This window comes from Chenopodium quinoa, unplaced genomic scaffold (genome assembly GCF_001683475.1).
Source record: "Chenopodium quinoa cultivar QQ74 unplaced genomic scaffold, ASM168347v1, whole genome shotgun sequence".
NCBI lineage: Eukaryota > Viridiplantae > Streptophyta > Magnoliopsida > Caryophyllales > Amaranthaceae > Chenopodium > Chenopodium quinoa.
The window spans coordinates 2,250,459-2,276,879 of NW_018743021.1; the positions used below are offsets into that span (position 1 = coordinate 2,250,459).

General features: G+C 36.8%; 1 protein-coding gene across 3 annotated transcripts in view; it reads left to right on the top strand.

The window, feature by feature from the left end:
* The window catches only part of LOC110730261, a 50,030-nt gene that overhangs the window by 10,603 nt on the left and 13,006 nt on the right, over positions 1–26,421 (top strand). The window contains exons 16-47 of one of the 3 annotated variants that reach the window (XM_021910048.1): positions 2,308–2,428; positions 2,505–2,711; positions 2,932–3,132; positions 3,285–3,394; positions 5,814–5,916; positions 6,083–6,181; positions 6,616–6,780; positions 6,864–6,938; positions 7,015–7,440; positions 7,521–7,865; positions 7,982–8,113; positions 9,473–9,586; positions 9,663–9,847; positions 10,038–10,146; positions 10,953–11,096; positions 11,230–11,520; positions 12,091–12,690; positions 12,796–12,981; positions 13,530–13,633; positions 14,286–14,575; positions 14,659–14,743; positions 14,824–15,153; positions 15,425–15,781; positions 15,863–16,352; positions 18,169–18,332; positions 19,856–20,018; positions 20,176–20,445; positions 21,512–21,712; positions 22,331–22,373; positions 22,997–23,115; positions 23,216–23,725; positions 25,597–26,394. In XM_021910048.1, the coding sequence (XP_021765740.1) occupies positions 2,308–2,428; positions 2,505–2,711; positions 2,932–3,132; positions 3,285–3,394; positions 5,814–5,916; positions 6,083–6,181; positions 6,616–6,780; positions 6,864–6,938; positions 7,015–7,440; positions 7,521–7,865; positions 7,982–8,113; positions 9,473–9,586; positions 9,663–9,847; positions 10,038–10,146; positions 10,953–11,096; positions 11,230–11,520; positions 12,091–12,690; positions 12,796–12,981; positions 13,530–13,633; positions 14,286–14,575; positions 14,659–14,743; positions 14,824–15,153; positions 15,425–15,781; positions 15,863–16,352; positions 18,169–18,332; positions 19,856–20,018; positions 20,176–20,445; positions 21,512–21,712; positions 22,331–22,373; positions 22,997–23,115; positions 23,216–23,725; positions 25,597–26,394 (7,537 nt within the window). The remainder of the gene's footprint in view (positions 1–2,307; positions 2,429–2,504; positions 2,712–2,931; positions 3,133–3,284; positions 3,395–5,813; positions 5,917–6,082; positions 6,182–6,615; positions 6,781–6,863; positions 6,939–7,014; positions 7,441–7,520; positions 7,866–7,981; positions 8,114–9,472; positions 9,587–9,662; positions 9,848–10,037; positions 10,147–10,952; positions 11,097–11,229; positions 11,521–12,090; positions 12,691–12,795; positions 12,982–13,529; positions 13,634–14,285; positions 14,576–14,658; positions 14,744–14,823; positions 15,154–15,424; positions 15,782–15,862; positions 16,353–18,168; positions 18,333–19,855; positions 20,019–20,175; positions 20,446–21,511; positions 21,713–22,330; positions 22,374–22,996; positions 23,116–23,215; positions 23,726–25,596; positions 26,395–26,421) is intronic. The other 2 variants (XM_021910050.1, XM_021910049.1) reach the window with 2 other exon arrangements.

The following is a 26,421-nucleotide window of genomic DNA, read 5'->3' on the forward strand; positions in this document are numbered from 1 at the left end:
TGACCCAACTTGATGACATTGGGTCTTGAGATGACAATAGAATCCTAAACTCAAAAAAGACTGAACCTAAAAAACTAAATATAGGTTGGTGAAACCTGACTTGACCTTACTGTCCCAATTTAATTGTCATGACAACCTTTTCAAGTAGTTTTATGCGATAAGTGGTTGGTTTATCTATTACTTCCTATGTTCCGGATTAGTTGCACCAAGTTGGCGAAACCTGACTTGACCTTACTGTCCCAATTTAATTGTCATGCCAACTTTTTGAAGTAGTTTTATGCTATTAGTGGTTGGTTTATCTATTACTTCCTATGTTCCGGATTAGTCGCACCTCTTTAACCAGAACAATATTTAGGTAAATCAATTAAATTAATTTACTATATTTATTAGGTAGTAGGGTGTTTTTTTTTTTTTTTTTTTTTTTCTTTTTATTATAGGTAGTGGGTTCATAGTGAAGTGATGGAATTTTTTTTTAAAAATGGTGTATTATTACCATTTATGTAAGTTTTTGAAGTAATTTGGGATGAGTTAATTAGAAAAGTGTGTCATCTATGACATTAAGTGCATATATTAATTGAAAAGTAATATGATGGGAAATGGTGGAGGAATATAGAATTGAATGAGAGAGGGCGTGACTGTGTGAGACCTTAACTTTTGGTAATAGAATGTTATTGAGTACATATTAAACTGGGATGGAAGTAAAATGAAAGTGTGATGTTCAAATTAGGATGGAAGGAGTATTATAATGCCCTAATGTTTAATTAGGGTGAATTATTTCGCTGTTTATAAAATTGACTTCACTTTTAACTGCTCAAATTTTGGCATTGTTGGTAGTTTGATATTTGCAAACCCACTAGTAAGAAAATTAAACTAATTTAAATACTACTTTTAATCATTTACATTAAATTATTAATTATGTAATTTCTTTTTTAGAAAATCTACATCAAATGAACTCCTAAAATTTGGGCCTGCTGTGAATATCAGTTGTCTTCTAATTCTGCTTGGACTTGGTTCTTTGATTGAAACACAATAGGGAGAGAGAACTTGAGAAGATTAGAAACAGAACAGCGAGCAGCAGCCTCTGGGACTACGGCTTCACAGTGGTAGCCTGCAGTTCTGGTGAGGTAGCAGGCACCATACTGCATTTCTTGTGGCTGAGCTTAGGTAGAGCCGCAGAGGTGAGATAGCGAGTACGGTGGCTGCTCAGAATCCCAACAGAGGAGAGAGAAAGAGTGAGAAGAAGAGGGAGAATTTGGGCTTGTAAATTCAAGGTTTAAATTGGTGGTTTTGGGTTTATGTTAGAGTGGTGTTGAAAGCTTGGCAATGGCAGCCATGGCTTAGGTAAGATAGATGAAGAATGATGAGATAATTTCTGAAAAATTTTAGGCGAATGGGATAGTTGTATTGGATCTTAAAAATTCAGTAGGGTAGCATATCAGGAGTTCATTTCTGAAGAGATAGTATGCCAATAATGGCTGGAGGTTCTACACACTGTACACATGGAACATGGAAGAAATTGGTTGTTCTCTTTTTGGAGTGATAAGGGTAATATCGTCATTTCAGAAATTGTGATCAAATTCAGATATGGTTTTCTGGGCTGTAAAATATGATGGACAATAATCAAAATTAAAATGTTTAGTAGAAAATTATTATTTTGGCACAATGACATAAATAATATGTCGAACCTATTTTAATCGTACTATTATATATTCAGTAATCATGAATGTAGTTTTAGTAAGAAACAAATATTTCTCAAAACAGTATCAAATTATTCGAGATGTTTTTTAGCTTATAAAATATCACTAACATCTAATAAGCCCTGTTTAATATTCAGGTTATTACAGTTTGTACTACTATAATTTCTATGAAAGTGAACTGAAGAAACCGTTTGAAGAGATTCATTATCTTTTTAGCATTTGTTATTATTTTGTGATAGTGAACATAATAAAGTTTAGATACCCTTTGAAGAGGCCCAAATTATCCTGCTCAAGAATTTTCTGAGATCCCCACATTTGCCCGTTAACCAATTGGAATATCATTAAGGGAGAAAGAAAAGATGTCTTCAAACGAAGTGCATTTGCTTAGATTAAAAAGCCTGAACAAGCCAGCGCATCGCAGCGATTTGTGTTAAGACTGAATTTACTCTTGATCATCCTTAGCTATAGAAAGTTAGTTATTGATAGACACCAAAACCCATGGACTGACTAATCTATGTAAATGATTCCTTTCTTCCACATCAGCCCCTAGATTATTGTTGTTCAAGTTTTTCTGAAACTGTGAAGTGTTGGATTTAATATGTGCTTTTAGGTTTCTGCTCGACCTGGATATTGCTGCTCCCAAGATTACTCTTCCTACTGAGTTTTGTCCAGATGGTGATCATTCAACAAAACTCATGCTTGACTTGGGGAATCTGATAATACGAACAAAGGTAGTTTCACTTTAACTTTTAATAGTGCAGGGTATGCATGTTAGGTAGTTTTCTAATATGCCTACTGCAAATGTAGAATGACCATGGATCAGAGTCAGCTGAGATCATGAATTTGTACCTGCAATTTGATATGGTGCTGAGTGACGTATCTGCTTTCCTAGTAGATGGTGATTACTGCTGGGGTGAAACCTCATTGGGTGGGCATCTTGGCACTTCCAAGTTACCCGGTGCTGTTTTATTGCCTGTTTTGGACAAATGTGGTGTGGTTCTTAGGCTTCAACAGGTAAAGGTTGTTTTTTGGCTAATAGATCTTCAAAAATACAGAAGATCCAAATATGATTTAAGCTCACCTGCCATATGTAGTTAGACCTTGTGGAAGATCTTTTCCATTGTGCTTTGGTAGATTGCATATCTTCTTTATTGTAGTATTCAGGGTCAGCAATCTTCATTCTGTGGAATACTCACGCTTTCCTGCAATCTTGCTGATGCCTTGATACATACAGATAAGGGTGGAAAACCCATCATATCCATCAATGAGGTTGGCTGTTCGGGTGCCGTCATTGGGATTTTATTTTTCCCCAGCTCGCTACCATCGTTTGATGAAAGTAGTGAAAATTTTTGTGGAGGATGACGATAATGCTAACCGTTTGCTTCCGTGGACACAAGCTGATTATTCGGGTTGGCTGTATCTTTTGACTTGGAAGGTTTCTACTTCTTGAATATTAATCGCTTTGAAATTTGGTTCTTTGATTATTTTGTTAAAAATAATTAATAATGGAAACTAATCTTTACTGGGCGTCTCTTCGATTCCAGCGCTAACCTTTTACTGCACCTGGTTTTTGCTTTTAACCTATAGGGAGTAGCGAACAGGGAGGCTGTTTGGCAGCGAAGATACTTTTGTTTAGTTGGTCCATTCCTTTACATACTTGAAAATCCAGACTCCAAGACCTACAAACAATATCTGAGGTTGGGGCTCTTACCACTTTGTTCTGTTTTGTGATTCTTCTTTCAATATTTGCTTTATATTGAATTTTGATTTTATACGTCTGTAACTTCTAGTTTTGTCCTCTCCCTTTAGGACAGTTTTATTTTAGCGGTTGTCTAAGAGTGGATGCAATGTTGGGTTTTGTTGGATTAGTGGATGCAATGGAATTTTATATAGGCTAGTGTAATGGATCTGGAGGAAACACTTAGAGCATGTACATTAGGGTTCTTGAACTAATTCTCTAATGTGCTCTTGGAGGAGAGAGAAATTAAAAATTTTAATCTTCCCCGAACTATGGGGTTTCTGATTAGCTCTTGGATGGAGCTCCATGGAGAGCCACATGAGAATGACTCTTCCCCAAGAGCCACTTAAATACTTATGGAGAAGCTATATGCTTGAAATATGTACTAAATCTTGTATGTTTTTTTGGGACCACTAGAGAGCTCATCGAAAGAGTTCATATTGTCGGGGCTTTTTCAATATAGATTTTTACTTTATTTCTGGTGTATCTTATTGAGAAGAAGGTAGAGAGAGAGAAGGTAAGAGCTCACACCAATGTACATACTCTTATGATTTAGGACACTGCTATTTGGTTCAATACTAGGTAAGAATCCTACCTCTTGGTAAAGGTCAAGTGGAACGGAAAATGGCTGAGATGACGGCGAACCACTATTGAGATTATTTGAACCATTTTTCCCACGTAGTTCGTCAGTCAATCATTTTATTGTCAGAGTACTAGAGAGATATTTTTCTAGTGGCTTCTATCAATGTAATAAAAGAACCATCCGATTTTGTTACCCCTAGCAACAGATGCATGTATGAACCATCATTCTCTTTTGATTCTCCATATTCTTCTCCACATTCTGATTTAGCGAGATTTGGGAATAACTAGTGCATTACAATGAAAAGACTAATGTTGCGCCAAAGAATGTTTCTTAAGAAGAATTAGGACAAAGTGAGTGCAGAAGGACCTGAAAAGAATGTTGATCTTGCAAGAAGAAAGGTCTGTTGTGTTTTGAGTGCCTATAAAAGAGGGACAAAGGGAAAAATCTATGGGAGCAATCCACCTAGTCTGAACGAATCTTTTGACTATGACCCACTCAATTCTATGCCTGTTGTACGCTAGAATTGGTGATGAACTAGCTTTGGGAAAAAAAAACACTACCCAGCTACATTTAAAACCTTAAATTCAAGACTAAAAAATGCAAAATGGTCAAAGTATAGCTTACTGAATAATCTGACTGAAAAAGCGGAAGATCCTTACCGAAAATGAAGGTCTATTTTTAGTTGATACTGCTCCAATACCCATCCAGGAGAAGAAACGACGAGTTTAAATAGTAACATTGAATGTAGACATTAATAAACTTAAAGCAAATATAATTTTGACTAGTGTCAAGAAAATGGGGGTTGGTATATATATAGTTGGTAAATGTCTTTTTATATAGTATATGTGAGACTTGTTTTTTTTTTTTTTATGAATCCTAGCTTTGGCGGTTCGTCTTTATTAATTCCAGCTAACAATTAGTTTTTAATAATATAGATTTGGGGTTGGGAGGTTTCATTTTTTTGGGTCTTCGATGACTAGTGATTTGATGATTGCGTAATTTTTTTTTTATTTATTTACTTTTTTTTTCCCCCTTATGTCCATCAACACTAGTACTAACCTTTGGCGGCCAAGGCCATTGAGACCACCATTAAGGGTTGTTTTTGATTGTGGGGGAGGAAGGAGGTACTTTTTTGTATGGTGGAGATGGGAGGGGGTGACTTTCGATGGTGGGGGAAGGAAAATAGGCAGGTTTTAGTTTTGGAAAGGAGGTGATTTTTTGTGGTGGGGGAGGGAAAAGAGATGGCTTTGTAGTGGGGAATGGAGGCGGTTATATTCTGGAGGAAGAGAGGGGTGGTTTTTGATGGTGGGGGGCTGGACAGCGGTGGAGGGAAAAGGGGTGGTTTTGCAGAGGACATCGGTAGGGTAGGAGAGGAGTTAGGCTTTTGGAAAAAAAAATTATTTATAAAACCAATTATGAGTTGACACGTGGCAAGAAAACCGGTAACTTGGTGGACCAAATAAAGCTAATCTCCCAAAGTTCGGATAATAAAAGTGAATCGGCCAAAGTTGGGATTAATTAAACCAAATTTTCTAAATCAATATATCAATCGTTCTGCTACTAATTGTGAAATCATATTCACTCCTCTTTTAAGTATTCGGCTGCTTAGCTAAATTTATATTTCTATTTTTGTATTATTTATCACTTATAAAACCCAATACAATATCATTTACCATTTTGATTTAGCTATAAAATATTACTAATCAGCTTTGAATAGTAATGCATTGTACTTATTGGACAACTTAGATAGATTAATTTGTAATGGTGATTTGGTCAACTCACTGGCCGTTTGCAGTTTGAGAGGGAAACATCTGTATAAGGTTCCTGCAGAGAATGTTGGTAATGAGGAACATATACTTGCTATCCTTGATGCTACACGTGTCCATGCTCCTGGCAAGGTCCTTATACTCTCTTTTTGTTTATATATTAATTGCAAAATAGCAATTTTTTTTTTCAAAGTTCATTATTTGAAGTGTTGGGTTTATGTGATTGTCATTTATATTCAATGATTTCACTGCTGTTGGCCTGTTGCAGTTCATTCTATCCCCATTTTTGCATTTGCAGATTGTTGAGCAAGCAAATGCATTGATCTTGCGATTCGAGTCTGATGAATCTGAAAGCATTTGGTATACCCAACTACGGAATGCTATATATCGTGCATCAGTATGTAGAAATTGTCTCTTTGTATCTTTTATTTTGGTTCACCGGCTATTTATTATGATTAAAAGTGCCGAGGGGAGTAGGAACTTTCTATTTTTGTTAAATATCAATTTGTGCTTTTTAAAGTACACTTTTCTTGTCAGTTTTATTATTCCTGAGCCTCTGTTGTTTGGCTAAGCTATCTTCGCTTTGCAGATTCAAGTTTTAATTTTTTTTTTTTATTTTAAAAATCATCCTTTGGCCATTAGATTTCCCTCTTAATATGTGGTTGATGGCCAGTAAATGTGATTATCCAATTTGATTCTATTTTCAAAACAGTATAAGTGTATTACTGTTGAAGGTTGAGTCCTATATCCACTCCATTTCCCCCTTGTCGCTTTTTGCTTTTCAATATATGTTTAATGCTGCATATTTTTCTGGTTTTATGTTAAATCTAGAATTCAGCTCAAATCAGTACATTTTCTGAATCTTCATCGGATGCTGAAAGCTTGGAATCTGAGGCTGTTGAACACAATGGTGTTGATAATGTTATAAACATGGAGAAAATATTTGTTACTGGTGTGTTAGATGAGTTAAAAATCTGCTTCAACTATAACCAGGAGGTAAAACTACATTTCAGTATGTTGTAATCTAGATCTTTTGCTGCCAGATATCTTACTTGTCTTTGTGCTGCCTGGAAACTTAGTATGATGAGAGTTTTATGAAGATGTTACTATCTGAAGAGAAGCATTTGTTTGAATTTCGAGCTGTTGGTGGTCAGGTATGTTTGTTATCCTTGTACTTTTGCACTCTAAATACTACTTTACCACCATAGTTTTATATATTGGTTTGAACAGGTGGAAATTGCGATTAAGGATAATGATATGTTCATAGGAACTCTCTTGCAATCCTTGGAGATAGAAGATTTAGTATGTGGAGGAACTTCTCAACGTCAATATTTAGCCAGATCATTCATACAGGGACCTGAAGTTAGTATGATTTCTGAAGAATCTAGGCAGAGCAGTAATGGTGATTTGTCTGCTGAAGGTGATGATAAATTCTACGAGGCTCCAGAGAATCTGCCGGATAATGACTTCACCATCCCTGAAGTATCAGCATTTAAACCTCCCAGCTTTAGCAGGGTGCCTGGTCTTCTACCTGATAGCTCCTTTCAATCTATAGCAGAGAAAACTGGGCAAAATGATGAGTTGGGAAGTTTTGTTAAAGCTCAAATAGTTATATATGATCAGAACTCTCCTTTCTATAGTAAAACCGATAATATGGTGAGTTGCTGTCTCTATTCCGGGCTGTGAAGCTTGATTGGTTGTTGATGTCAAAATGATTTTTTCTGTGGTGACTGCAGGTTGTGGTGACCCTTGCCACCTTATCGTTTTTCTGCCGTAGGCCTACACTAGCTGCTGTTATGGATTTTGTGAGTGGTATTAATTTTGAAGATGCAAGCTCTGTATCTCTCAGTGACAGTTCACCAGCTGCCGCTCAACAGCATGAAATTCCTGTTGAAGATGGTGATCCACAAAATACAACTATAGCTGCGCAGTCTGTTGCTGTAGGTCTCTTAGGAAAGGGAAAATCCAGAATTATTTTTTATTTAGTCTTGAATATGGCTCGTGCCCAGATAGTTCTTTTGAAGGAGGATGAAACTAAGCTCACTACTCTGTCTCAGGATAATTTGCTTACTTATATTAAGGTTTACTTTAGCTTGCCCCCCTCTTACGAGTCTTATCTTATCCTTGCATTATGCTATACGACATACTTTTATTCTTGTGAAATTGATTTTAACTAACTAGACTTCCTTTGGGTTAGGTATTTCCATCATCATTCAGTATCAAAGCTTCCATAGGTAATCTGAGAATAAGTGATGACAGTCTTTCCCTGGAGCACTTTTATTTTTGGGCTTGTGACATGAGGAACCCAGGGGGAAGTTCATTTGTGGAGGTATTGCACAATTTTGAATTTTTGTGCTAGCATGATTCTTTTGTTGGTTGGGTGTCATTACGTGTCATATTGGTTTTATGTCAATACTCTTTTGTTTGTTTGTTTGTGCATGCTCGCGCGTGTTTGCGTGCGTCCGTGTGTTCTTTTTGAGAAGTAATTACTCTTAACACAAAGTATTGGGTGAGGCAAGCCGCACCCAATGTTTTGCCAGTCGAGAAGGTATCATCGTCATTTTCTTGCGATGAAGAACAAGTTTCCACCCGATGACAAGTTGGTGGTGGTTACGATGAAGGAGAGGAGTGAGGTCATCCATGGCGGAAGAGAGAAAGATTAATTGCTTCAGATTCTTGGATTTTTCGAAAAATGTCCAAAAATTGAATTGGGGCTTTCTTATGTGATGTATAATTGTTGAAATTGATTGTCCCATATGATTGTATGTTGAATTGTGAGCATTTTGATAACATATGCATGTATTTTGGTTGAGAAATGAGCAAGTTATGTTATACCCATGGCCTTTAGTATGAGATCTTCAATGGAGGTTCCGCCATTTTATACATATCATCAAACAAATTATACATATTCTCAACAACTTATACATATCCTCTATCAAATAATTTATATCTTCCAATTATTTATACATATCCTCTATTGGTTGGATGATATCCTATATTGGCTATATGATGTCATTTATGATTGTGTCTATGATATCCTTTATTGGCTGGATGATAGAGGATATCATCCCTGTAATAGAAGATATCATCCCGCCAATAGAGGATATCATCCCGCCAATAAAGGATATCATATAGCTAATAAAGGATATCATCTAGTTAGTAGAGGATATCATCCAGTCAATAAAGGATATCATCCAGCCAATAGAGGATAACATCCCGCCAATTGAGGATATCAAAAATCAGCATTTTTTTAGTCTGGACTGACGTAATACCTTCTCATATTCTTAATTAGACGTGTAAAAGAATGAAACTGAAGGAACAATGGTTATCATACTTTTAAACCCCCCCTTTTTTCATTTCTCTGGGAAACTGAAGTTTATCTCCATTACATGCATAGATTTGCTGTATTTAGCTATTTACTACCAATTTTTTGGTAGATACTAATGTAAATGATTTTCTGTAATGTTTTTTTTCCCCTTTAAATCGATGAAATTCTAATATTTTGTTTTAATCTAATGGGTTGTCTAATCTTGTCTCACTCATAGTCATAAGTTACTACATGAACTTAGATACATTTAGCACAATTTTATGTGGTCACTCAAATTTTTCTGCCCATTTACCCTCTTTTTTGTTTATATATATTATTATTTTTTTATCATTGTTTTACAGTTTGACTCTGTGCGTGCAGATCGATTTCTCTTCGTATGATTCTGATGATGATGATTATGAGGGGTATGACTATAGTCTCTCTGGTCAACTTTCTGAAGTGAGGATTGTGTTCTTGAATCGCTTTATCCAAGAGGTAATCAATTTTATGTTTATCTTGTTTGCTTAGCTTTCTTTTGTATCTTGCTCTAACGGTTAGAAATTGTATGTAGGTTGTTAGTTACTTTTTGGGTCTTGCTCCCAACACTTCTGCTGGGGTTGTCAAATTGAGGGATCAGGTTACTGATTCTGAGAAGTGGTTTACTACCAGTGAAATTGAGGGCTCACCTGCTATGAAGCTCAATTTATCACTTACAAAGCCAATTATAATAATGCCTCGGAGAACGGACAGTCTCGAGTATATATTTATCTTATTTCTTTATTTATTTATTTATTCTCATATCAAGATAGAGTAGTTCGGTTTATTTATTTATATATTATTGTTATTGTTATTATTATTATTATTATTATTACTACTATTATTATTTATCCCGTCCTTGATGCTGAAGACCCTGTTAATATTGGATCTAATGGGTTCTATTCTGCAGTTTCCTGAAGCTTGATGTTGTACATATAACTGTCCAGAACACCTTCCAGTGGTTCAATGGCAGTAAACATGAGATGAATGCTGTTCATATGGAAATATTGACTGTGATGGTAAGTTATGTCCATATCAAACATTTGATATCTCTCTCTTTCGCTCTCCTTTTTCAGTGATTGATTTTAATCAAGATTTTAACTGTTGGAACTGGATCCATTGTCGTTTGGTCCTTTAGTTTCCTTTTTATAATGTTTTTGCTATGTCTTTTCTTCCCTATGGATATGACTGAATTGATTAGCTGAAGGTTTTTGGGGTTGCCAGGTTTTTTTGGTAAGAAAAATAGATTGTTTTCAGCTGAGAAGTGTGTACAGAAAAATATAGGACAAGGTGTCCTCCAATGAAAAATAGCCGATTAACATAGTTTGACGAACCAAGTTATATTTTGAGCCCCAGCTGATTTACTTTGGAACAACACTTTGAAATAACTTTTATCCTTCTAAAATTATAAGATTAAGATTTTATGAAAGGACACAAAGCGAACTGCTCAAAGAACAATGTGAAACCATTTGAGGCAGTTTCCGTGCCAATTTTCAGAAATTGACCATGTAACTATGCAAGCATTAAAGCTGAACCTCTCTGATGAATCTGCTGTTCGACCTAATTCAGCGGACTAAATCTGTCTCGCTTGATTTTTTTTTTTTTTTTTTTTTTTTTCAATTTGTTAACCAGCTGTCCTATTACATCTTCTTAGAGCCTATCTCCAATAACATCTCAAGACAGAAGCCTTGTTAGAGGAATTGGGGCACCAATATGGTTTTTTTTTTTTTTTTTTTTTTTTTTTTTTTTTTTTTTTTTTTTTTTTTTTGAATAGTCATTATAGGTTGTTGTTAGCAATGCTTTCAAGTCCATTTTGTCTGTGTAGGTTGAAGACATCAATTTGAATGTTGGAACTGGAAAAGAAGTGGGTGATAGCATTATTCAGGATGTCAATGGATTGTCCATTGTTCTTCGGCGATCACTTCGAGATTTGTTACATCAAATTCCAAGCACCGAAGCAACAATAGAGGTCATTTTATCTACATTCATACACACTTTGCTCTACAACAAAGTCATATCATTGCAGTCCCTATCTTATTTCATTGGTTACAATTTCATTGTGCTTTTCTTATTAACTTTTTTTTCTTAATTTGTGTTTGTAGATGGATGTACTGAAAGCTTCTTTATCTAACAAAGAATACCAGATCATTACAGAATGTGCACAGTCTAATTTATCCGAGTCTCCAAATATTGTGCCTCCCTTGCAGTGGAATAAAAAGACCCCTTCCATTGACATGATTGAGTCTGCTGCAACTTTCGAATTAGGATCTACTGAAGTTGATTCTCATACTAGGGAGGTCTGGATCAGCTTGAAAGTCATTGTTGCTATTAATAAAGTGGAATTGAGCTTACATTCAGGTGTTGCAAGAGATGCTCCATTGGGAACCGTTCAGGTATCTATTAGTAGTAGTAGTAGTAGTAGTAGTAGTAGTAGTAGTAGTAGTAGTAGTAGTAGTATTGAATAATTTGATATTTAAAAATGATGAGTGATTTAGTGGCAGATGATAGAACTTAGATGTAGTTTATGGCAATGCCTAATTGAACCAAATGGAAATGATTCTGAAATGTAAAATTTTCTGTTCCAAAACATTTTGTATGATATATGTGCAATTAGTAATTGCTGAACATGATTATGATAAATAATCTCATCTACATGATTCAGAATTCAGAATTCAGATTTCAAATTTTCATGTTCGGTGGTTGTTTTCCATCATACTAGGATGGGATAGTTATTGTGGATAAATCTGTTGCTCCCCTTAAAATAAATGTTATATGTCACTACTCTTAAGCTAATCCGGCCATTATTGTTTATTAGTTATACACATCATATGTTTATAGTGTATCTTTTTGTATACAATCCCTTTTAATTTCTCATCACTTGTTATTTATTTATTTTTTGAATAGTTTTATTTGTATTTGCTTCATTTATAATATGGGATCAATAATATTCTTTGCTATAACAGATCAACACTGCATGGCTTCTTTACAAGTCTACCACAGGCGGAGAAGATTTTCTATCTGTCACGCTCCAAAGTTTTAATGTACTGGATGATCGTGAGAGTACTCAGGAACAATTTAGACTAGCAATTGGGCAGCCAAAAAGCATTGAGTATAGTTCTTTAGAGAATGAAATCAGGCAGATAGATGCTACAATGCTTGTTGTCGATGCGACACTGAGTGAGAAATCATCATCTATATGTTTGTGTTTGCAAAGGCCTCAATTGCTTGTTGCACTTGATTTCCTGTTGGCCGTTATTGAGTTTTTTGTCCCAACAGTTCGCGGCATATTGTCAAATGAAGAGGATGACATGCCCATGAGTTTAGTTGATGCAATCATTTTGAATGATTCTACCTACACCCAACCTTCATATGAATCTTCTATCTCTCCAAAGACACCCCTTATTATTGATAATGAAAGATTTGATCATTTTATCTATGATGGCAATGGTGGGACACTATTGCTGAAAGATAGGCAAGGTTCTATTATTTCATCTTCCAGCACAGAAGCAATAATATACGTGGGAAATGGGAAAAGACTGCAATTCAAAAATGTTGTCATTAAGGTGGCCAGCCTTATTAAATTAATTTCTTTCAATATTTGTTTACTATATATTAGCTTGTGTAAGGTAAAGAAGAAACACTAATCTAAATAGTGTCTATTGTTGCAGGATGGACGTTATTTGGACTCTTGCATTGTATTAGGAGATAATAGTAGTTATTCGGTGTCTGAGGATGATCACGTTGCTTTGGAGTATGATGATGAACCTTCAAAGGATTCTTCTGGGACTTTTCAAGTTACAGAGAACCAAAATACTGATAATGGCGAACCTCCAGAATACATAATTGAGTTGCAGGTTATGCTCTGTTCAATTTTCCCTTATTTTCTACATGGAGATTTAATTTCATTCTTGGCTCTCTTTTATGTCTTCCTTAATTTTCTTGGATGCTCTTTCTTTTGCTCACTTTACTCACCATATATATATATAAAATGACTATCTTGTTATGTCCCTTTCTTTATATCGTATGGTTCCTTATGACGATTCATGTTAGGCGACCCCAAATCATTTTGGGACTAAGGCTTTGTTGTTGTTGTTGCAATCTTTTTAATGTTAGTAAAGAGGGGAAGAACCGATCAATTATTACCAGGGTATTTTCCAGGATGAATCTCTCCTATTTACAAGCTAACATATTTGCAAGTAGTAGATTTAATGAAAATCTAAATAATTTATACTTGGATTTTTTTTTCTTTTTTTTTGTCTAATTTATTTTGGGGGGGTGGGGTAGGGCTGTTCAAATTTCTTTCCAAAAATTACAGAGTTTTTATCTTCCAATATCAGTTTTAGGTAAGAAAAAGAGGTATTATATGCTTTTAAATATTATTCTGATATGTGTGTACTTTCAGGCAATTAGTCCAGAGCTCACTTTTTATAGCTCATCAAAAGATGTGGGAAATTCGGCAAGTTTATCCAACAAATTGTTGTATGCGGAGCTGGATGCATTCTCCAGGTTAGATTTCTCATAGTAAATAAGCCACTATAGGTCAAGTCCTTGCTTTTGAAGTAAAAAGAAAACTTGTGAAATGTATTGCTTTCACGAGAGCCTCATGGGCAGAAGTCAATTTAACCTTTGAACACCTGATAATTTCCTGCAGTTGTTGCATCATTTCTTTCTCACTCTGAAACCAAAGAATGATTAAATGAGTCCATCTTCTTAGAGCCTTCCTATTATATCTCCCCAATCTCATATAAATTATAAGTCAATGGTGGGCAGAAAGCAAGTAAACCTTTGAACACCTTCTAATTCAATCAATCAATCAAAGCCTTAATCCCATAAGTGGGATCGGCTACATGAACCAAAAGTGATTATTCCGTATAGTCGCTAACCCAATGTTAGAAAACAATTTATTTCCAGGGAGTAGTTATCTTACTAAGAACAAAGAGATAATTTCACCCTTCTGTATGATCAAGGTATTTGCACTGGAAAATTAACCTTTGGTTTTAAAATTTATGCTATTATTAAAATCTACTAGTCTCTACTGTTTGTCTATTTTTAAAATTCAGAATTGTTGTGGATTTTGTTGTAGTATTTCCCTCCTATTTTGAGGAAGGAAAGCTTAAATGCTTCGATGTTATGTAATGCAGTAAATATTTGGTTTTAGGATTGTGTTAAAGGGTGAAACCATGGAAATGACTGCAAATGCACTTGGATTGACAATGGAAAGCAATGGAGTCAGAATTTTGGAGCCATTTGATACATCTGTCAAGTTTTCAAAAGTTGCTGGAGAGACAAACATACATCTCTCATCTTCTGATATATTCATGAATTTTTCCTTCAGCATCTTGCGTCTTTTTTTGGCTGTTGAAGAAGATATTTTGTCCTTCTTAAGAATGACGTCAAGAAAGATGACTGTCAGTTGTTCTGAGTTTGACAAAGTAGCAGTTGTGGAATGTGAGTTTCTTACTTTTGGACATTTGTTGTTGCATAGTATTGTTATCTGCGCTATCATCTTAATGATTCCTTTGATTCCTCAGACCCGAAGAATGACCTCATTTTTGCCTTTTGGAGACCTCGTGCACCCCCTGGCTTTGTTGTTCTCGGTGACTATATGACTCCACTGTTAGTGCTGTCTCATCCATTTTTCTGCCCGTTTTATTTTATATTGCTTTTGACTGTTGTAACTCTAAATTTTTTGCCAGAGACAAGCCACCTACCAAAGCGGTTCTTGCAGTAAATAAGAACCTTGTAAGACTCAAGAGGCCTGGGTCGTTCAAGTTGATATGGCCACAAACTGCATCTGGTGATGTCTCTGACGCCGAAGGCATCAACAGACTGCCATCTATTCTTCAGGAGGGCAACGTAAGCTGTTCAATTTGGTATCCTGTGGCCCCAGAAGGTTATATTGCTCTGGGCTGTGTGGTTTCTTCTGGAACAGCACCTCCTCCGTTGTCGTCTTCGTATTGTATCTTGGCTTCTTTGGTTTCTTCTTGTCCATTAAGGGATTGTCTTGTGATTGGAGCAAGCAATGAGTACGTGACTATAAGAACCCTTTCTGTTACTATTTTACTTAAGAATTGCAGGGAATGAATTAAATCAGTTTTGTCAAGCAGTATCGAGCATTTATTTTTGGCATTTTATGTTTTTGTATGTTACTAAGATGGGTCTGGTATCTTGGAAATTCTGCAATTTGTTTTCGCTCTCAGTTTTTGTGATTAATTATCAATTAATTAGAAAGTTGGAATAATGCTGTAACTTTATTTTGTTGAAACTAATCTGGTTTATGTAATCTTTGGAGTAAAGCAGGTTCTCAATGGCTTTGCCCTTCTGGCGTGTGGATAATTCTGTTGGCACGTTCTTACCAACAGATCCTAATTCATTGAAGCTGGTTGGTGGAGCATATGACTTGCGACATATTTTCTTTGGGATATCAGAGTTCTCACAAGATGTTCCTAAGAGTATGCCTCATCATGCCTCACCGCGTGATGGACCCCTCCCTGTGGAACCGTCAATTGGAAATTCTGGTCGGCGTTTTGAGACTGTGTCGCTCTTTGATCTGGTGTGGAGCAATCAAGGTTCCACTTCAAAGAAAAAACTCTCAATATGGCGTCCAGTGGTCCCACAAGGGATGGCATTCTTTGGCGATATTGCTGTTAAAGGGTATTTCAGATTTGTAATAGACTTTAATCTTTATGTTTGTTGCTTTTATCATTATTGACTGAGAGAATGTATTGGCCATAGGTTTGAACGTCCAAATGCTTGTGTTGTTGCTGAAGACATTGGTGATGAAATTTTCAAATTACCTATAGGATACCAAATGGTTGGTAGAATTAAGAAGCAGCGGGGAGTAGATCCTATGATATTTTGGTTGCCTCAAGCTCCGCCTGGTTATGTTCCTCTGGGATGTATTTCCTGTAAAGGCTCGCCCAAGGATTATGATTTTAGTGGCTCATTGCGATGCATACGGAGTGACATGGTTGTTGGGGATCAATATTCGGAAGAAAGCTTGTGGGATACATATGATGCTGGTCTTAGAGCAGAACCATTTAGCATATGGGCAGTTGGTGGAGACTTTGGAACTTTTCAGGTGCGGAGTGGAAACAAGAGGCCTTCCAAAAGATATGCGGTGAAGCTTGCTCATAAATATGTAACAGATGGCAAGGAAGATACAGTCATTGATGCAGAAATTAGAACGTTTTCTGTTGCATGCTTTGATGACTATGGTGGCTTGGTAAGTGATGCCTTATTTGAGATCATTAAGTATCCAATACTTCCTCAGTTCTGAATTAATTGCTCCATTTCTCATTTTACATTCTTCTAACTTTCTTTTGTGATTTATATGTAGGAAATTTTCACATTTGCTACCACCTAAAATGCCTCGCTTCAGATTTGCTTCCTATTTATTTTTTTTTTCACTTTGCTACCACCTAAATCAGACTTTGTTAAAAATCACTACCACTTAATGGAATCCGTTAGGATTTCCGTTGAGTTTATTTAAAAAAAAAAAGAAAAATTAAAAAGATTTTAAAAAAATAAAAAAAAAAATTAAAAAAAAACCAGCAACCCCACCCACCCCCTCCCCTAATCTGCCACCCTCTCCCTCCCCTAATCTGCCACCCTCCCCCTCCCCCCTTCCGGCGGCCGACGCCTAAAGATTCGGCCGGCGCCAGCGACCTCACCCCCTCCCTTTTCCCCACCCAAAATTGACAATCCTAATCCTAAGCCGACACCCCCAAACCCTGACCACCACCGCCACCGTAACCCCCAAAACCCATACCAACACCACCGTAACCCCCTTTCCCCTTCCCTCCACCGGAAATCGGCCCCCCTCCCCTGATTCCCCCACCGAAATCGACCCCCCTCCCCTTCCCCTACCCTTTTCGGCCATCCCTAACCCTAAACCACCACCCCAAAACCACCACAACCGAAACCCTAAAATTCGTTTAGGGTGGTTTTGGGGTGGTGGTTTAGGGTTAGGGACGGCCGAAAAGGGTAGGGGAAGGGGAGGGGGTCGATTTCGGTGGGGGAATCAGGGGAGGGGGGCCGATTTCGGTGGGGGAATCAGGGGAGGGGGGCCGATTTCCGGTGGAGGGAAGGGGAAAGGGGGTGGTTTTCGTTCGGGGTAGGGGTCGGAGCTCAAGAACGGGAAAGGGAAAGGGGGGATTGGATGCGCATAGGGTGGGGGAAAGGGAGGGGGTGGGTTCGCGCGGCGGCGCCGGCGCCGGCAGGGGGAGGGGGGAGGTGAGGGGTGGCAGTGAGGAGGAGGGGTGGCTGCAAGGTGGTTGGAGGGGTGGCTAAACGGTGGAGTGGGCCCACTAACGGAAATAGTAACAGAATAAGGCATGTGGTAGTGATTTTTAACAAACTCTGTTTTAGGTGGTAGTAAAATAAAAAAAAAATTTAAACAGGTAGCAAATGTGAAGCGTGGTGTTTTTAGTGGTAGCAAATGTGAAAATTTCCTTATATGTAAGTAAATATATAGTCACGTTTGTTGGATTTGTTTCTATGTATATACTTTCAAAATATCAACCTTTTATAGCGTTTACTTAAAGGGAATTAAAGATATTAGTGGTCATAGTTGTATGTGGTAGGGAATCACAAAACTCCAGATGGAGCATTTATATAAAAACGGGGGAAGTAAACAATTTATAATTTATCTGAAATGTGTCATGCAGCCAATGGGCTACCTGAGGTGTTTTTGCTGATTTTCATGATATAACATTTTTTTATGATTGACATCTAATCTTCCAAGTTGTAATCTCTAACATCTGTCTAAAAGTGCACTGATAATTAAGACTAAAGGATTACTTTTTGGTTGTATGGTTGATATATTTTGGGACACTTATACATACGCCTGTTAGAGATACATGCCTAATGCTATTGGTTGGGACAATTATCTGCACAAGAGTGAGAAATATGATTTTGAAAGTTTCTGTTGTTTTTCTTATCTTGGTAACTTCTTGATGTCACTTTGTTGTTGAAATATGCAACGTCCTTTCCCTTGCATAATCATTTTATGTTCTTGCTTTTTTATTTTATATTTGCAGATGGTTCCGTTGTTTAATGTGTCCTTGAGTGGTATTGGGTTCAAATTACAAGGAAGGCCTGACTACCAAATCTCCAATGTAAACTTCTCTCTCTCAGTGAGGTCATACAATGACAAATACGAGTCTTGGGAGCCTGTGGTAGAGGCAGCTGATGGGTTTTTGAGGTAAGTATTGATTTTAATGTCGCAGATTATATGTTACAGTTGTTCTTTGTGTGATTAACGAATGTTTAGCCTTGATCTCAATTTTGGCATGGTTGCCATGTTTGAAGAAACTTCTAATGAAAAAAGGTACTGCACACGTGAGGATTGACATCTTGCAACGGAATTAAATGTTTCACACTTATCCCACCAAAATATTGCATTACACTAAGGGGCCGTTTGGTTAGCATGGGGTAAACGGAATGGAATGAACAAAGGGAAGGAAAGAGAATGGAATGAAAATCCCTCAAATTTCCTATGTTGTTTGTTTTAAAAAACAAAAGGAATGAAGCCACCAATCCCACCACCATACCACCACCACACAACAACCTATCTCTTCACTTCCTACCTTTTCGAACCACCATCTAGCCACCTCACCATGCGCCGCACCTCCCCCACCACCGCCGCGCCTCCCAGGCCCTCGCCGCCCTCCCCTCCTCCCGCAAAACTCTTCCCTTCCCTGAAAACATCCCACAGCCCCGTAAACCCTAGAAACACCTCCCTATCCCCGTAAAACCGCCTAGGGTTTTACGGGGGTTGTGGGATGTTTTTGTGGGGGAGGGGAGGGGCGGCGAGGGTCGGGGGAGGGACGGCATGGTCAGGGGAGGATGGCGAGCGTCTGGTATGAAGGTGCCTGGTTTTCTGGTGGTGTTGGTAGGTAGGAAGGTGGTGCTGTGGTGGTGTGATGGTGGCTGTGGTGGTGTGATGGTGGCTAGGGAATGAATATGGAAATACCTAGGGGTGGTGGGGAATGAACTTGGATGAAGGGAATGGAAATACCTAGGGGTGGTGGGGAATGAACTTGGATGAAGGTAATGGAGGTGGTAAAGGGAATGGGAAAAATCAGCTAACAAACAGCAACAAAGGGAATCAAGGTGGTTGATTCCCTTTCCCTTTGATGAGTTCCCCAAAACAAACGGTCCCTAACTCCTCCTACAGAATATTAGTTTTGCAACGAGAGCAAAGGCTAAAAATTTAAATGGTAATCTTATGATTGCAGAAAATATTGGCCAAAATCCACTCTTATTGCATGTAAGCTAATCTAAACTCACCTTAGATTTCTCTCATCAGTTTTCCAAAAGTCCCATGGAACTCACCCTTAATTAGCCTTCCTTACTTTTTTTGAGCTTCACTTTCCCCACCTTTGCTCTTTTACATGCTACATAATGTGTTAAGTTTTCTCAATTCGTGATTAACATGTCTAAGAGTGGATAATTTAGCTCTTTTGTGCTAATTTGTGTTTGAGTGTCTTTAGTTCTTTTTTTGTTGTGTGATTGAATTGTATCATTGTATGTGGTGGCTACTGGCTAGCTTTTAGCCTTTGTCAAAAGTACACTCTGAACTAATCTCACCCAGTGGTTGACCGTTGTTAGACTGTCAGCTGTAATTTCTTACTTTGTTAGAAGGCTTCTCTAATAAAAATGGTTGTTTTTATTTTTGTTGCATGATTTTGTCATGAGTTGCTGTCTCATGATTAAAATATGCAGGTACCAGTATGATGTGTCTTCCCCTGTTGCTGCTTCACAGTTACGACTCAGTTCAACCAAAGATCTTAATGTGAATGTTTCTAGTTCTAACATAAATATGATTCTCCAAGCTTATGCTAGCTGGAATAGCCTCAGTGAAATCCAAGAGTCCTGCGTTACTAGAGTATGCTCTTGACTTTTCTAGTTATTAGTGTATGATATTATTGTAAGCTACTTCATGCATATATGTTATATTTGCCACCTATTTTCAATATTATGGACCATTTCTTGATTATATTTTGTTGTGTTGTAACTTTATTTGGTGATACCCTATTCTTCAGGAAATTGTTTCTCCAACTCATAAGGATACATCAATTGACAGTGTGCATCATAAAAGAAATTATTTCATCATTCCACAAAATAAGCTCGGCCAGGACATTTTCATCCGAGTTACTGACATTAATGAGCTTTCAAGTGTATTCATGATGCCATCAGTGGATCTGAAGCCTCTTAAAGTTCCCGTGCTGAAAGATATGCTGGATTCTCACTTCCGAGGGAATATTGGCCAGAATATCCGTACAATGGTGACGTTGATGATTGCAGAAGCACAGGTATGATCAGAAAAAGTTTAATTAAGAAAAGAAAATTGTCCTGAATCAATTTCAAAGTTCTACTTGATGTGTAGCATAGCTCTGTACTAGTGTATAGTTTGTATAAATTTACATCTTACTCTTTGTATTATTGGTTCGTGATTTCTGCAGCCTCACTTGGATCCTTATGCAAGCAGGCTGATAAAATATGATGTGTTTAATTGTTTTTTGTCATTCCGTAGTTGAAGGGTTGATGCTGTGAACGTTTTACAGCCATCATGTTTTAGTAGCTAGGCTGGACATTAAATGGTCATAATTTAACAGCCATCATGTTTCCTCTTTTTTGTGGGACTTTGATCTTGACATATTTTTACTTGATTATAGGATTACTAGTGTTGTTATAGACAAGAAAGTGTAACAAATTTCGTTTGTCAAGCAGTAATAGTGCCCCTAGCGCAAAAGGATTTGTTTATCATGTATCATTGTATCCTCTCCCCCCCCCTCTCTCTCTCTCTCTCTCATGTATCATTGTATCCTCTCCCCCCCCCCTCTCTCTCTCTCTCTCTCTCTCTCTCTCTCCCCCTCTCCCTCTCTCTCTCTCTTTTTTCGCTGCCTAATCACGAGAAATATCAATTTATCTGATTGTATCTCTCTCTCTCTCTCTCTTTTTGCTGCCTAATCACGAGCAATATCAATTTATCTGATTGTATATGGAATAGTGATTTGCTATAAAAAGCATATTTAGGAGTTGGACTGTTCTCTCGGTAAACATCTGGAAAATTTCTCCCTATTATTACCAATGGCAAAGCAATTAATAATCCTGATGGTTATTTGCATCATATCAGGTGAAATAAGTGATATTGCTCCTTTGCAATTCTCTTTTTTTCTAAATATTTCACTGGACTAAGTGATTATGTGATCTGGAAATTGGAAATCTTATTCTTTTCATGCATCCAAGTTTATTGCAATTACATTAGATGAAAGTTTCCTGTCTATTGCAACGTGTGGAAATTTTTTTTCTAGAATTTAATGTTTGTTTGTTGGTAGTATGTCTTCTCATTTATTTGATCCATGTTTTCAATTACAGTTTAAAAAGTTGGATGGTCTATCTTCTCGTCAGTATGCTGTATCAATACACCTTAGTCCAGAACCTATTCTGTCAGATGCTACAGCATTGAATCAGCTGCAAAGTGTTCGCACATGTGGGCGTCACTCTGAGTCTATCAGTTCTTTGAAGCTCGAATGTGTTAAATGGAGAGAAGTTTTCTTCTTTAAAGTTGATTCTCCGGTATGTCAGAAGTGTTTCACTTTATCTGAGTTTCACTACTATGTTTGTATGTTTTCCTTCCCTCTTTCACTGTTCCCCTACCTCCTCCTCCTCCCCCCCCCACCCCACCGGCCCCGCACTCTGTCTTATTAACTTTTACTGTCTCAGACTACATATCTATTTAAGTTCAGGAAAAGAAACATTTTAAGTTTAATAATAGTATAGCTTATGCGAATCTTTCCATGAATGTTGGTGGGGTTGATGATTTAAAACAAGCTGCAAATCCTCAACCCTCCCCTTCCAAACCCCCGCCCCACCCCAAGAGAAGATTTTGAAAGGGTTATAAGCCCTGCCTGATTACTCAGGTGAAACAATCTTGGAGTATTTTTATTGCTTAAAGATCTGCCTTATTATAAAATATTGCAGTTATGGATAGCCTCATGAGTATGGACTGTTGATTATTCTTGGTTCTTTGACTTCTATCTATTATTGAAATGGTACAAGTACATGCACCTATGTTTTGAACGGGGAAACCTAAAGAGTTGTCTCTTTGGCCAAACCATATGCTACAACAATACTACTCGTGGTTTGTGTCTATTTTCTTATCTTTCTGAAATTTTACACATTTTTTTTGAGCAGGAAAACTACCAGTTGGAGCTTATTATGACTGACATTGGAAAAGGTATATATTTTATTATTTTTAATTGATTTGTAATTGCAAATTGCAAAGCTCATAGTTTCAAGATAAACCAAGGCTGCACTGCACTATTTAGTACTTTGTAATTTATAAATAGTACTTCTAGGGTTTAAAACAGTCTATATAGTATATAGGATCTAAAAACGTAGAGACCAAAGTTAAATTAAAATAGGTTTCAAAACATTTCAAACTATAAAAAAAATCTAATTAGATTAGCTAAGTTACTTAATAATTTACAATACCTTTTTTCATCTATAAATATATTATAAAATTATATAATACTCGGGTATTACAATTTATGATTCGGAATCAGGCAGTTGTATCATCTCTTGGTGTCACCTTGCGATTGAGCAAATAATATTTATGATATTTAACATGTTCTATACACTCTGGTAATCTACTTTTGAAGTCAGTAGTTGTGTGCACTGCCATTCTACTTTTCTAGCACCAATTCTGTACATGAACTAGAAAATTTGTGAAGTGGACACTATATCAAATTTTACAGGAGAGAATTTATTAATCTTATAATTCCTTGTATGTACATGTTCATTGCTAATATTTTATGTAATATTCCGTGCTCTATGAATTTACCATCTTTGTTCCGGCAGGTGATTTGGTCGGATTTTACTCAGCTCCATTGAAGCAGATAGCAACAATAAAAAGGGCAGATTCTCATGATGATGGCAATGAATGGAAATGGATTGACCTCTTTCCTCCAGAATCAAAGGTTCCTTTCGTTATATTTGTCATTTTTCTCTTAGCCTAAGTTTTCTGATCCTGAAGTTGGTGGTACTAGTGTAAACCTGAACCATGATTATTTTTGGCAGATGCTGTCTAAGGGAGATACTTCAAAGGGAACACAAGGAAGATTAAGAGTTTCTGTTCATTTTGCATCAAAATTGGAAGTTGAAAACAAGCAGTCATTTGCTGATGGCAGGAAGCCTGGGTTAATCCAGATTAGTCCTACCAGGGAAGGACCATGGACTACTGTGAGGTTGAATTATGCAGCTCCTGCTGCTTGTTGGAGATTAGGCAATGATGTTGTTGCAAGTGAAGTCAGTGTTCGGAATGGCAATAGATATGTAAATATTAGATCCCTTGCGTCAGTACGTAATGATACTGATTTCACACTTGATTTGTGCCTGAAAGCCAAGGCCCCATTTGAGTCCAAGAGACCATTGAATAATCCATGGACAGCTAACAAGTCAAAATTGAATGATGAAAAGATTGAAACAGTGGATTTTTTTGAAATAGAAAGATACATACCTGATGTTGGTTGGGTTTGTTGCTCTGGAAAACCTGATAATAGTCTATCAGCTATTGGAGGGCCTGACAAGGTGAGTTACCCTAAAATTGTGTTTTGGCTTGAATGGATAATTTGTTCAAGTGTTTTAATTCTCTTCTTAAGTCACTTTGACGGTGATGTTTTTTTATTTATATATTAAGCGCCATTCATGATATGCGAATACTGTCATACAGATGATCAATCGACACTATAAGTAGCTTGTCCTGATGTCATCAGGAGCAGCTTGTTCTGATTTGATTGGAATCTTCAGCTGTCTTGCATATGCAACCTTTAAAAGAAATTTGATTTGTTGGCTTTCATAGTATGCGTATCATTGTCATACTTATTTTATTGTTGTTTCTTTTGCAATAATAGCTGTGCAAGCTAAAGATGAACTAATACTGAGAAAATTCCACTTCTAACGTCACAGTATTTGTTAAGTTAGTACAATATCCTAGAAATAATTACCGGTGTCCTTAAGCTCAAAGGGTGAAGTTGTTAGGAAAAATGAATATAGGTAAAACATATAGCACCCCTTGGGTGTGGCTGTTAGGATATCATACTCCCTCTATCTTCTGCGGAGTAGTAATTAGCTACCTGCTGCAGTTATTTTCTTATTTATTTAATTTTTTTTATATACTTATGGTATCAATTATAACATTCTAGTTATTTTTAAGTCGATAATTGTTGTGGATGTCAGTTGTATATAAGTATTCTTTAACACTGAAAGCGAGAGGCTGGGGGTCGATTCTGTTTGCAGAACTTTAGAATTCTGCTGGATTTTGGACTGAGTTTTCTAAGGGATGTTTGCTTTTATATTATAATACACTAGAGTGTACCCGTGCAAGATGCACGGGATATATTTTATATTAGAAACAATTAAATATATAATATAAGAAAAAATATATATATTTCAAAAAAGGAAGTTGATTTGATGTAGTAACTTAAGCCATGTTTTTTTAGAGTTGTGGTATGATCTGCTTTACAATGCTCTGTTCAAATCTACTCTATTGAGTATTAGTAATCTGTCGACACTTGTTCTGCTCTGTTTAAATCTGATATTCAGTGCCAGAAACTCAAAAAACAGGGCTGACTCTTATATGTGGGTGCTACTTTGTTAAATCTATAGAGGTTACCCGTTCTGTGTTATAGGGGTTACTTAGTTAGTATCATACGGTGTATTTTTTATCTTTTGCAAGTAGCTATTCGGTGAGGCCAGTCACGCAAATAGTGTGCTGTACATTTTTTTTGTTTTGATGATTAGGGAAGTGTAGGTGTGTTAAATGTGTAGAGGTTATGGTAGTTAGTGTCATAGGCCTATTCTTTATCTTTTGCAAGTTGCTATTCGGTGAGGCTAGTCGCGCAAATAGTGTGCTGTTCATATTTATTTATTTTTCTTTTTTTAATGATGATTAGGGAAGTGGAAATTGTTTATAGGATAGTCCCCAAAAATATGCATATAATTGAAGGGTTGGGGATTTAGAGTGCTATGGTGTATTGTTGATAAATAAATAAATTGTATATCCGTGCTAATGCACGACATGTATTATACGTGAAAGAAAATAACACAAAGTGAAATGTTAAAAAGTGAATTTTTATTAATTATTGCAATTCCTTGAAAAAATAAAAAAATAAAAAAATATGGGATGGGTAGTTATTATCCTTATTAATGTTTTTTTTTTCTAAGTTAAAATATAAATAATACATAATATGGTGGGATGGGAACTTGGGTAGTTATTGGTTTGTAATTTAAAAAAAAAAAAAAAAAAAAAAAAAAAAAAAAAAAAAAAAAAAAAAAAAAAAAAAAAACTCAAATGCATAAGATTTAAGTATTGGGGATTTGGAGGGCTGTGGTGAATTGACTCTACAATTATAATATAGATATTTAATCTGTACTTTCTTCCTAACCTTAATGCTACTAAGACCTTTAACATGCAGGTAGTTTCTGGGGAAGAGCCGTCATTTGACTGGGTATGGGCTGATGATTGGCATCTTGATGAAGCGTCAGTGTGCACTGCTGATGGATGGGTTTATGCTCCAGATGAAGAAAGTCTTAAGTGGCCTGAGTCTTATGATGCTGGAAGTTACGTGAATCATGCTCGGCAACGAAAATGGATACGAAACAGGAAACTGATCGTAAGTGATGCACAACAACATGTATCCATTGGGCTACTTAAGCCTGGTGACTCTATGCCCCTTCCACTTGCATGCTTAACGCATGCTGGATCTTTTTCTTTGCTTCTACGACCTTTAAATTTTGGTATTCCAGATAGATATGCTTGGAGTAAAGTCGTTGAATACCCTGCTCAATTACTAGGTTCTAGCAAATCTCAAGAAGAACCTGAGATTTGTGTATCTGACCTAGAAGAATCTGAAAAATTGTTGCACTGTGAACATAATTCTCCAACCTCCTCCAGTAGCACCATTGGCTCCAGTGGAATTTGGTTTTGCTTGAGTGTGCTGTCTACTGAGATTGCAAAAGATATCCGTTCTGATCCCATCCAGGATTGGACTCTTGTGGTTAAATCCCCTTTAAAAATTGCTAATTATCTTCCCTTGAGGGTCGAGTATTCAGTTTTTGAAATGCAATCGAGTGGTCACTTTCTGAATCGTTCTAGAGGCATTTTTTCTCCTGGAAAAGCTATAAATGTTTATGCTGCTGATGTTACGAAAGGCTTATTCTTATCACTGTTTCCACAAAAAGGGTGGCTGCCAATGCATGTGAGCTTCAAAAATATATAATGTTCC